The 12,830-nt window shown below is 40.3% G+C and overlaps 1 protein-coding gene across 1 annotated transcript; it reads left to right on the plus strand.

The window, feature by feature from the left end:
• Positions 1 to 290: 290 nt before the first annotated feature.
• Positions 291 to 4,813, plus strand: fam72a (family with sequence similarity 72 member A). The gene is made up of 4 exons (XM_047584233.1): positions 291 to 922; positions 1,171 to 1,248; positions 1,735 to 1,859; positions 1,945 to 4,813. The coding sequence occupies exons 1-4, from the start codon at positions 771 to 773 to the stop codon at positions 2,037 to 2,039; spliced, it is 450 nt and encodes a 149-aa protein (XP_047440189.1). The 5' UTR covers positions 291 to 770; the 3' UTR covers positions 2,040 to 4,813.
• The last annotated feature ends 8,017 nt before the right edge of the window (positions 4,814 to 12,830 follow it).

Raw genomic sequence — 12,830 nt, forward strand, 5'->3', positions numbered from 1 at the left:
CTTGTGCCGTTTGTCGAAGAGAATGCATTTTTAATGAGGAAAGCTGTGTTTTTAATTCACATTTAAGAAGAAAGCATCATATTTTTTTTTCGCTGACACTCCCGCCTGAATGTTATAGGACAAGAAAAATACTTCCCACACCACGATTCGTGCAACTGAATTTGATTGATATTAAACTTCGCCAATCGGATTTGAGAATATTTGAAGAAGGGCGTCACCCACTCGCGTTTCTGATCAATAACATTCAGTTGCTGTTACGAAGCTGCCCAATTGCGTAGGTCACTACAGAATGTGACCAATGAGATTCAAGTGCAGGGTCTTTTAAAGATAGTTTCAGGAAGTGCTGTGAAATACCAGGAAGTTGTAAACAAAGCTGACAGCTATTTACTTTGCTGTTAACTACATCTCTGAATGGACCCGGAGCCAGCTGTGTAAAACGGACTAGTTATCAGTCGATATCGGGTATTTATCACCAAGTCAGCGAACAGCTTTTTACACAGAGATCGCATCGCAGAGATACAGCAGAGATTCTTCCGTGTGTTTACCTGACAAGCTAACGTTAGCTGCCTTCCGTTTCATCGCTAGGAAACGGGCTAACGTTCGCGCAAGGACGTTAGAGTTATCGTTTGCAGAGTTAATTCAAATCGATTATTATTCAGTCGATCCAAACGGACAGTGGGCGCCACCAGTACCCGCTTCTCGGTTTCAGCTGCATTCGCTTTGTGGAGGCAGAAAGAGCGAGAGGGTTCGTCCATTTTAGTCCAACCACAATGTCTACATCCAACGCCAATTTTAAAAACAAGTGCGTGACCCAGGTGAACTGCATATTTTGCGAGAGTCTGCTCTGCACGAGAGGGATGAAGGCTGTGCTTCTCGCAGACACCGAAGTGGAGCTTTTTTCGACCGATATACCTCCCAATAGGTAAGTGCTAATTTTGTTAGCAGTGCGGCTAGCCTTTGTTTATGTCTGTTGTTGTTAGCATGGTAAGAGGGACATGACAAAGCTGTAGACAGATGTCTTCTAACGATTCACTTTCAAGGAAGTAAATACTCAATTTTCGACAAAAACTGTGATAATCATATAGTTTGAAGCATAACAATGCGAAGTGAGTGTTAATTATATCCTTTCATAATTCTGTTTGTTTCTCTTTGCACGCACCCTCCCCCAAGAACTGTTGACTTTGTGGCCAGCTGCTACTCAACTGAAAGCTGCAAATGCAAACTGAGAGACATCGCATGTCTCAAATGGTTTGTAAAGCTCTACTATATATACATATAAACCTTCCAGGGGTTGCTTTAGGAACACCGTGTGCTGATGTTAGCACGGCAAACAAGTTGTTGTTACACACGTACATGTTTATTATAGTATCCAGCAGCCCAAGTACAAAGGCTAAATGTTTTCACCCTTGGTTTTCATGTCAATGTTGATGATTGATCAGATGGGATGTTGACAGTCACTGTTCTAATGATTGTAGAACAACTTCTTTATAGATGTATTTGTAATGATTTTATTTCTGATTATAATTGTAACTAGTTTGGAGCTACACTGAGGCTTTGTGTGTGAGCCTCTTTTGTATTCCCAGGCTTTTGTTGTTGTTGTACACAGGGCAAAAACAAACATCTGCCAGATAATTGACTCCTGCTAGTTGAGCTTGCACTTTTCAGAAGCGCCCATAGTAAAGCGCTGACTCACTTTTCTTCTTTATCCCCTCTCCCTCTCCCCTTCTCCCCCAGCGGCAACGTTGTGGGCTATCATGTTGTTGCCCCCTGTAAACCCTGCCTGCTCTCCTGTAACAACGGCCATTTTTGGATGTTCAATAGCGACGCTGTATCTACTCTCAACAGGCTGGACTCGACAGGTCAGTATAAGGTCCCCTTTGGTGGAATTTATTTTAACCATGTGCTCTTAAGCTGTCATAAATCTCTTTCAAAATGTGTGTGCAGGTCTGAATCTGCTTCTGTGGGGAGATCTCCCTGAGTTAGACGACAGCGAGAATGAAGAATCGGAAAGCCCGTCAGAGGAAGAGTGTATTAGGTAGAGAGCGAGACGGACAATGTGAAAAGACCCGGAGCACCAACATTTGAGAGGTGGAGCTTAAAGAGTGTACAAACCACGCTGGGATGAGACAGAAAAAGGGGGAGGGGGGGCTTAAAGGGTAATTGAACACTGAATCTCACTGGGATTACAAATTCTCCTGTACCACTCTGCGTGGGCTGAAACATTAGACCTCAACGTACGTCCCAGCAGGTGTTTTTCCTACAACACCTGGTGTGACATCACTGGCAGGGGTGTGGCCACAAATGCCTCATTCTCCAAAGTTTGAACCCACGGAGAACAGCATAGAGGGATCTCTTTGGTCCTGGTGATTGAGAGCTGAATTACCTTTTAACCTGTGACCATGCCTTCCCCTTTTCATTATCCACTGTTAAAAGCACAGGCACACATTCTTTTCACTCTTTCCCTCTGTTTTCTATATTTGCGTGATTAATTACAAAACACGTAGCGGAGGTAAACTGACAGTGAGACTCTTCAGCCTCGCTGCTCTTTCTGAGCTCATATTTGATCAGCATCATGGGAAGTTGAGCGTGTGGTATGATAAGTTGCTGGAACTTAGCAGTGAATGCTGTGCTTTTTCACACGGTTGACACCTCTATCTTACTTTAATGGCAGTTATAATCTGTACATTGAATATGCTGTAATAAGAAAAACTCATTAACTGTCAAGTCTTATGTTCTCGCTGCGAGGCTGCGTGCTGACTGAGTGCTTTATGAATCCCTCATATTGGAGAAATAGCACAAATATTGTATAATATATATATATATATATAGATATAAAAGTTCTTTTTAAAGGGCATACTTTAGGTTACCTTACGATCTGACTGTATATCAGTGATAGGTTTTTGATATGCTAACACAGTGTTTGCCACACTTCTGACAGCAGCAGTATGTGTACCACCCAGTTGAATATGGCTGTAGCAGTATCCTGTACTAACATACTAATCTATGAATAGAGAGTTCGTTCATACGACCCGGGAGACGCTGAATTTCCAGTTGAGTTTAAGTTCAGAGCTCAAATCAAGTAAAAAGTTCCCTCGTCAGTAAGCTAGACTCAATTTGTGACACACTTTTCAACGTGGTCCATTAAGCGAAATTACGGAGAAAAAAACAAACAAAAAACAAGCTCTACATGGATGTCAGTGTCCGTGCTTTGTCTTTGTCACGCCACTGTTCAGTTTTATGTAGCAGCGTACCTGTAGCACCTATAGAGAAGGAAAAAATCAACTCCAAAGAGTCCTGGGACATATAAGTATTTAACCTGTAGACTGGATTCCCCTTTAAAAAAATAATTTGGGGCCAGTTTATAAAAGAGCTTTTCAGTTTTTTCATTATAGTTTGTTGTGGGGTTGGGATTTAGACAATTCATCTAATTATAAAGCTCTTGTAGCCAAACAGTCAAGCTGTAGGTGTGAGGTCGATGCTGTATGTTAACTGGCCCTCATCAACTGACCAGGCCTTCTCTTTTGGAAGCAAAAAAAAAATCCAGTCACAAGGGACTCAAGGGGATAGTTTAGCTTCTTTGAAGTCTGGTTATATGAAGTCCTTATCTATTGCCCCTTCAGTAGTTGGTGGTTGCCATGTCACCCGTCTGGAGGAACAGAGAGGCGAAACGGTACGGAAGCCTGCTGTGAATGGGATCAGCAGTGAAATGAATTTTTAGACCAGCACTCTAATTTGGATCCGATCGAACATGTTAACACACAGAAAATGTTACATGGTGAGGTAAAATGTCAGTTTTTGTCAGTGGAATGTAGTGTTTTTGACCTGGAAACGGATCAATGTAAGAGCTTCATATTCCCTTATGAAAAGGCTATCTGACAGCAAGGTAAATGCACACAGGGGACCTGCCAATCACCGTCTGCTGTAGGTAATACGCTGACTGTGGATAAGTACCTCATACAGCCACACCACAACCAAACCATCCCTTTAACTCAAAGCAGTCCCTTTTTTTGCCGTCTTTGAGCTCGTATTATTGTTTTACTGCTGTGCCCTGCTAATAATACCATTAATACCGTGATCCTGTCTTAAAAACTTTCTGTGAATGAATGAGATTTGCCTGTATTGTTGAAGAAGAAAAACATTGAATGTCACACTTCTTACCTGAAGGAAAAGGATAAAGAAAGTAGCACCTTTTATTTTATTTTTTATCTTTTTTTTTTCTTTTTCTTTTTTTTTTTTTTTAAACGTTATTGGGCCTCAACGTTTATCTCCACTATAGCCTTCAGTTGTGGAAAAACACAGAGGAAGGGAGCCTAGTCCAGGTTTAAAGTTATAACTGACGGTCCGTTCCATTTTCACACCAAATACCCTCAGTGTGGATCGGATAGAGCGCGACAAGTACATATTTATTAAACCCACAAACCAAATAATATATAACCACGTTCTTCTCTTCGTTTACAAACTCTGTTTACAAATGCTTCGGTTTGTATTGTGTTGTAGTACTTACGTTTTTGTTCACGTATTTAATATTTCATCGTGTAGTGCTTTGTTTTGTACATTTAAAGATGGGATGTGTAGAGTTTTACCTCAAGAAGGTATCACTTGTGAGCTTCCTCTGGCTAGGACAATTGACAAATGATAATCGGAAGATTTATTTAAATGGCTGTTTCTGACATGAATAACTCGGATTAACATGCCCTGCTGAAAATGTATATTTTGGAATTGCACTGAAACTGCATTGGTAGTTTGGAAAAAAAAAAAAGATTTGTTGTTTTGTATGCTTGTTAAATTAATAAAAAAAACTTTTTTTTTTTTTCAAAATGTCTTGATATGTTATTTTTTTCCTCCCTCCCCTGAGTTTGGATCCCCAAAATAGAAAAAGTTCATGTGGAAAGAAACTGACATTTCGTGACCTCAATCTGCATCTGCAGAATGTTTTGGTGAAGTCTTGCGAATCATTTTAGTACGCCTCCATCTTGTTTTAATTACTCGTCGCCACACTGCGGTGCACGCAAAGCCCCTGTTGTGCGAGTGAGAGGAAAGAAAGAAATGTCAACGCGAAATGCTCCAAATGTTTGTGTCGTGAAGTCATGCGTTGGGCTTGGCTTTTTCCACATACACCGTCATCAAAACATGACCCTGGATTCTCTCTAATTTGCACTGCTGATATCAACGCCAAGATTGATGATGGACTCATCAAATGAAACGTTATTTATAGACACTAATCTCAAGTTTATCTCTGAGGATCTCGCAATTCTGTTGGACTTATGTCAGCCTGCGTTGTCAAGCAGAGTCCTGTTATGGGGTGAAAAGGAAGGAAAAACTACAGAAATTGCTGCCTTATATAAACAAGTACAGAGTGAAGAAAATTTGAGAACTTGTGAAATTCCTTCCACACAACCAGTGTGTTCAGCAGATCGTGTGCTCCTGAAAATGCTGATTTGCCGTGAAGCAAAACATCTGCTAGTGTCAGCACACTGAGAAAAGTTTACAATCAAGACGATGCATCGCAAAGCTGTGTATGACTTTGAGCTCTTCGTTGTAGGCTGGTTGGACTTTGTTTGGGTATAGTTAAACTGCGCTTTCTGAGGAAGCTGAGATCCTTCAACGTGTGCAGTAAGATGCTGGAGATCTTCTACCAGCCTGTCGTGGCCAGCACCCTTTTCTCTGCTGTGGTCTGCTGGAGGAACAGCATTGCAGCCAGTGACGCCAACAAACTGAATAAACTGATCAGGGAGGCTGGTTCTGTCATTGGCTGCACTCAGGAAACTTTTGAGCTGGTGGTGGAGAGGAGGACACTAAAACTGCTCTCAATCATGGATAACCTGGATAACAATTCCTCATCTGTATGTGACAGAGAACACTGTGGACATTCCTGTTTTTGTATTCACTTATTTCACTTCACAATTGTTTCATGATTCTTGTAAATATTGCATATATAGTATGAATGGTGACAAGTGCCTGTGCATTGTTGCTGCAACTGTGAAATGTCCAAGTAAGACCTCTAAAGACCTATAAAGCATCTATTTATCTAGCATCTAGCTAGATGGTGCTTTACATTACTTAGGATGCACCCACAATTTTTTATTTGGCATTTGAGAGTACAACAAAAATAACTTCATCTGTCGTCTTTGTAGATGTCATTAGCCTTAATCATCATTGTCACCATTACTGTTAACATGATTATTACAGACATAATATTATTGACATTGGTCAGTTGCTAAGGGGGTGTGACCATATACAAGTATTTACATCTTCCTACTCCCTTTTGAACATGTAGATCAACTTACCAATTTCTCACATGTTCAAAATAAAAGTCATATCAGAGTGAATCCACCAGGATTGAATAATATCATTATCTGATCCATAGTCGCCTGCTCTGTGTTCGTAAACCCCCACATGTGCACCAGGGAAACTGGTCCCTTTTTTGGAATGAATTGACTGAACTTTTGGAATTTGTTTTTGCATGCCTCCGTATGAAGCCTTCATTCTCCAACTCTGTTGGGGCATGTACAGGGCACGAGAGGTAGTGCAGAAAAGATCAGTCTTGCCGCTTGTCCTGTTTTCACATGTTTGGAGCAACTGTGCAAATTAAAAATCACGTCTAAACCAACAGTTTTATATTTTAGTTTGTGTTTTTAATTTCGTCATTTCACAGAACATAAGTACGTATGTCCTACTCTCGTTCAACACGGCTTATTCCTGTTCAACGTGACCATACTCCTGGAACCATTGGTGGCGCAGAGGAGAAACACTGACACATAGGTACTAAGTACCCGTAGATTAACGGGATAAGACAAATTGTTCAGAGCAGCTTTCAGGTACGTGCGTGTGCGCTTTTCAGATGCAGAACGAATGTGTTGAAGGGCGTTGCTTGGTAAAAGAATGCATGCGTTGGCTCCTCCAGACAAATAATAATGGATAAATGAATCCAGTGTTCAGTGACTGCTTCAGTGAGCAGTTGTGGGTGATCAGGCAGAGATCTGCTTATAGGTTCACAGGCAGATGCACAAATACAGAGAACACATACAGTTCATTTGCTTGGTTTAGTCGGCTTAAATACGCCACGTGCCACACTGACGATGATTAATTTGCGTCTTTCATACTGTGCGTTAAAATGTGTCAACCTGTTCTGAATGCTGGATGGTTTTCATACTGAATGAGTCATTGGACATATGTATCATGTGATTAAAGGATAGGAGTCTAATCCAGGGACGGAAGCAGCACAAACACAGCAACTACCCATTTTTAAATTCAACAAACCAGTTTAGCTCAGTTTTACATAGTAACTGCAATGGATTTGAAAGAACGGTTCTCCAAGAAAAACAGAAATAGAGATAGATCCAGTTACCTGTCCTTGTGGAGGAGGATGTTTTTTTTTTTTAATTCATTTGCTTTTCCTGCTGTGACTTGACAGTCTCTACCATTCAAATATTCAGAGCCTCGGGTATAAATTCAACACGTTGCTCAATTCATAAACACCCAAGATTAATCTTTATTTAAATGCAAATCCAAAGTCTTTTTTTTTTTCTTTTTTTGTCTAAAGTCACTCATATCATAAGGCTTCCTGTTTAACAGTAAACTCAATAAACTGACTGACTAGACTTCTCAGACTGAAGTTGAATGGAGACTGGAATCAAGACCCCAAGACTTTTATGTCTTACACTGTGAAAGATACAACTACCTAAGAACTGCAACTGAACTGGTTGGTGTGACAGTGAAGCTCATGCTCAGGTGGAAAATCTCAAACACTTGTGCTCTGGCTCCCTCTGTTGGTCCTGAGCTGTAATGACATGCACCGGAAATAATCCATCACAAACAACTGAACTGAAATTTTTGTGAATGACAACCACACAAAGTGTTAAATAATAATAATTTGGTCAAAAATCAGCTAATAAGCCATAACATCATGACCAGTGAGCCAATAACGCTGACTTTCTGGTTACCAGGGCACCTGTACGTGGGTGGGAAATATTAGGCAGATGTGTTGGCTCAGAGAGTCTCCAAAACTGTGACTCATGTGCCGTGTTTCCAGTCCACAGTGGTTAGTACTGACAAAAGTGGTCCAAGGTAGGAACAAGGTAGGAACCAGAGTTAAATCAGTCAAGGTTCTGCCACTCGTGTGGATGATAATTTGACACATTCCTAAGCATTGTTGCACACCATGCACACCATTTTGTGGAAACATTAATGTATTTGTAAGAATGTTTAAGAGATAAATTAAGGTACAAGCCTGTAAACGCAGCTAAATTTAGACGCACACTTAGCTTCTGTGGATTCTGCCACTTTTATTATAAAATTGATGATTCAGATTAAATTGTAGAAATTGTTATTTTATTCATGCCAGCCTCTGATTTTTAATTTACCTCACAGTGATTATGGCGGAAACTCTGGTTGTTATAATTATGTAATTCCAAACATCCCGGTCATCTCCTCTGGACATCCAAGGTTGAGGAAGAATAAATCCATGTATTAATTAACATAAAATATGAAATTTTCTTAAAATATCCCCAAAAAACAACGTGTCTCATAAGTCAACTTTATTTTTGTATTATATATTGTAAAAGAAAGGAACTGTATTGAATTGTAAAAGAAAGGAAGCAATAAAATGGAACACAATCCTTAAAAATATTATAAAGAGAATGATGGATAAAGTAAAAAGAAGGAAAAGATACTTAGAAGACGTTAGGACATTCACTGCAGGACAGCAGCTTTCTGTTATCCACCAGTGGTTTTGACAGAAAAAAGGCATCCAGATGCTTTGACTAACCTTGTATGAAATATAATAACCAGCATTAAATGGAAACATTCACAACATTGACTGTGTGCAGTGTACTTAGTAAAATACAAACAGTACAATGCTATGTTATTGTATTTCATAATACAATACCCAATAACCAGCAAGTAAAGGATGGAGATGACAGAATTACGAGACTGTATGTATGGTTTTCACTTGATGATAATTAAGAGATTTAGTGTAGTTCTGCTTTGTCATTAGTCCCTCTGTGTAAAGACCAATGAACTCACATTTGAGCCATCGATCATTTCTTTAGGGTTTGCGGAGCAAAACTGAAAAATCGTCCGATTTCCAAACAAATGCAGTGTTCCCCTTGTGTTTCCCTTGAAACAGGCCACCAGATGTCAGGTCATAACAAGAAACACTGGACTAGCTGATGTGGTCAGCTCTGTCCTGGGCTCTTTTCTACACTCAGCGGAGCAGGTGGGTGGGGGGAAGATGATGGCTAAACTGTCCTGAACATCTCCACTCAACACCTGTAAGAGACTGATGGGACCTTTGGTAGCTTGTTTACTCAGGGACTGCAGCCCCTACAGTGACAGAGGTTACCAGAGGTTCCCCTCTCCCTCTCTCTTGAAAACACAATGATTGTGTTTCCAGTGACGTGGGCTACCAAAGGATTTTTGTCCCACTGCAACTGTTGACCACTAAGCTGTAGGTTAATGTTGGTATAATCGACGAGGTGTAACACCTTCCACCTTCCTATTTTTGTGTAAGTCTCCCTTTTGCCTCCAAAACAGTGTGTCTCATCAGAGAGTGGACATGGGTCTTCTGAGTGTGTCCTGTGGTGTCTGGTAACAGAATGTTGTTAGTGGGGGTCTTTGGATCCTATGGGTTGAGGGGAGGGGCCTCTGTGGATCATCCCACAGATACTGGATCAGTTTGGGATCTAGTGAATCTGGAGGCCAGGTCAACACCTTGTGCTGTTCTTCATGTTTTGTGAGTTGTTCCTAATTCAGCAGTTCTTATTTGTTATGACATGTTATTCTGTTTTTTTTTTTGTTTGTTTTTTTTTTGTTTTTTTCTAAAGTGCAGTACTCCTGTTACAGTATCTGATACCAGTATCACGATATTCATGCTGTCCATAGTTTTTACTCCACCTTCTATCTCTTGTGCTTTTTTTCACATGACTTACATATTTTTTCTGTATTTTATATTATTTTTTCTACTTACCTTTTTGGTTTTTATCTAACATAGAAATGTTTCCGTGTTGCCCAGCTTCTGCAGCACATGTCACAGTTTTATCACGTTCTCTTGAGTTTAGGGGCTAGATTCATGACACTAGATGGTGCAGTGGTACCATTAATGAAGACCTCCAGTGAACAGTGGAGATGGAGAGAAAACCCTCAGTGTCACAGAAACGTATCAGAATAATAGATCTCTAATTTACTCTGAAAATATTTGGAATTTATGTTTGCTGCATCCCTAACAACAGTAGTTTAATTCCAGACCGAGAGGAAGCTCTAAAATTTTAATTTTAATTCCTGTAATAAGTGTGATGTGTTCGTTTTTATTGTTATTGCAAAACTCAAAATTCCAGCATGTTTGATATAAAGCCATTTTCAAAACACTTAATTTTCCATCTTACGCCTGGAATAAATAATTTTGCATTTCAGAAAAGGTCTGAGTAAAGGTAATTATTGTACTTTGCTGAGACAGATGAAGAGGATCGCCATCAAATTAGCGGTCACCTTGATCATCAAAGGCAGCAGAATATTTTATAAGGAATATAAGGGAGGTTCATAAAAGCTCTGCAGTCTGTCATGGTCATCTCCTGATAATAGACCTAAAAGGCTAGACTAATGTCCAGCTTTGCTTGATTATGCATATTAATGACACCTCAAGAATTCATCACAAAAATCTTTTCTTTTTTTTTTTTTTTTTTCAACGGGTGAGGAGGGCAAACGGTAATAAATGGCTGAATTTATTCACTTTAGGAATAATCCCTTTAATCAAGACAGGAAACTTCGGTGAGGCTGGTAGTCCGGGCTGCTTGAGTTCTTAAATAATTTAACTAAATCAATTTTATATGTAATGTGATCACTTACCCACGAAAAACAACAAATCCTTTAGGAACTAATGAGCCCCTAAGCTTGAGAAGACTCATTTTTATAATTATAGGATAATAAAAACAATTGCTTTTCCGTGCGTAGTCTGGGGAAAGAAAACTGCAGGTGGCATTCGCAGCAGTGCAGGTTTTCAACAACTGGGCTGCCTACTGGCCCAGCATTATACTCTGAGGCAGGCTGCACTGGGCTTTTGTTGAAGTGCTGGAGATAACACAAAGAAAACTTCAAACAGGCTTCTTATTGTGTTCTATTCTTCTGGGCAAGCTGATTACAGTTAAGGATAAAAGTTGTTCCTATACAGTAAACTAATGCGGTGAATCAGAGAGCACTAATTAAGTCATGGGGGATCTGAGGCGGTCGGCTTGGATGTGTTCCCCAACACCCAGACCATGGGGGTTTAGTGGGAACTTTCAGAGCCCAACAGCAGTCAGCATCAAAGGTGTTTGTTGTCAGCTGAATGTCCGGTAGAGGCATGAACCGCTGGCTCTCCAGAGCCACCAGGGACAGCAGAATCTACGGCTTCTTAGCCTTGCTTGTCTATTCTCCTCTTGTCTCTTCTCCAACTCGCTGCTAGTGGAAGAGCATAAAAAGTTGCGCATAATGCCATTTTTTTGTCTGACAGAAAATGCAGTCAATGACTATGTAAAATACAAAAACACATTAATATAATGAAACCAAACCTTTGATCTGACCCTAATTTTGATGGTCGCCATGAAAAATAAATTTAATTTAAAAGGTTTCCTCACTGTAAGGAAAAAATAAAAACATGACAGAATGAACATTTAGACTAATACTCTATTTAAAATTAGACAAACAGTGAAACTGTGAACTTATCATTTCGGGTCAGTGTCAACATGTTACATCTAATTTGCAAATTTAGTTTTGATAAAATGGATATTACTATGTCTAAATGGAGATGCTGCATGATCAGAGCTGTGAATAGCAGCAAATGAATCGTCATTGTTTGCTGTACGACCTCGGTAGACACTGAATAGACTGAACGCATGAAATGGAGTGTGTGTGTGAGTGTGTGTGTGTATTTGCACATGTGTGCATCATTTTAAGTTTAAGAAAATTCTAAGCTGTGCATGTGTGCATCAGTAAGTGAGGTGTCAAGCTGATGACAATGACTGACTAGACCATCAGCCACACTCACACACACACACACACACACACACACATTGAGTTTAGAAAGTTTGGTCCTGGCCTCTCTTGGCTCTTCCTTTCATGCTGCTAGTTTTGTCGTTTGTCCTTGTGTCGGCCTTTGTGTGTTCTTACATTTCTTGTTTGCATCATTCTTGGATACTTCTTTTATATTTCTACAGTGTACGCCTTTTGTGAATCTCTGAAGCTCTGTGAAGGCCTCATCTGGCGTCTGTTGCGTGATGAGAAATGTTTAAATATACAGTACCTCTAAACACGCAGCTTCTTGTGACGCTTATCCTGTAATTCTTTCTCGTGGCGTAGCTATTAAAAAATTATTCAAGTACTTTTAACCTCAGCCTAAAGCGAGCTCTGGACGAATGAGCAGTTTCTGGCACGACTGGAGACCACCTGAGATAGTAGTTAGTAGCGATGTCTGAAGATTTGATTTGTGCTGATTTGTTGTGGTTTTTTACACAGCGACGTGCATTTCTTAACCCCTTTTCTAATTATTGGGAGGGCTTGTCCCACTGCCTGTAGCCATCTGCAAATTACAATTTAGTACTGCGAGAGTTAAGGCCATGTTTTTCCAGCCCACTGTGTGTGTGCGTGTTTGTGTGCGTGTATTTGTGTGCGTCTGTCAGGGGTGGGGGCGGTAGAGAGTGTCTGGTAGAAAACCTTTAATCCGGGTGCTGTCAGGCCCAAACCCGGCTTGACGTCCCATTGATGTGGAACAGAACAAAACACAGGGCCCCTTGCTAAGCTCCCACTGGCTCACTCACACACATATAAAGACACACACACATGCACACACACTCTGGGCC

The sequence above is a fragment of the Mugil cephalus genome, chromosome 4 (genome assembly GCF_022458985.1).
Source record: "Mugil cephalus isolate CIBA_MC_2020 chromosome 4, CIBA_Mcephalus_1.1, whole genome shotgun sequence".
NCBI lineage: Eukaryota > Metazoa > Chordata > Actinopteri > Mugiliformes > Mugilidae > Mugil > Mugil cephalus.

Bases quoted from the DNA above. Each gene is read 5' to 3' on its own strand.
- fam72a (XM_047584233.1), top strand. From the start codon at position 771: ATGTCTACATCCAACGCCAATTTTAAAAACAAGTGCGTGACCCAGGTG. The intron at 1,249-1,734 runs GTTTGTAAAGCT...CTTCTCCCCCAG, and splicing joins GACATCGCATGTCTCAAATG to CGGCAACGTTGTGGGCTATC. The intron at 1,860-1,944 runs GTCAGTATAAGG...ATGTGTGTGCAG, and splicing joins CAACAGGCTGGACTCGACAG to GTCTGAATCTGCTTCTGTGG.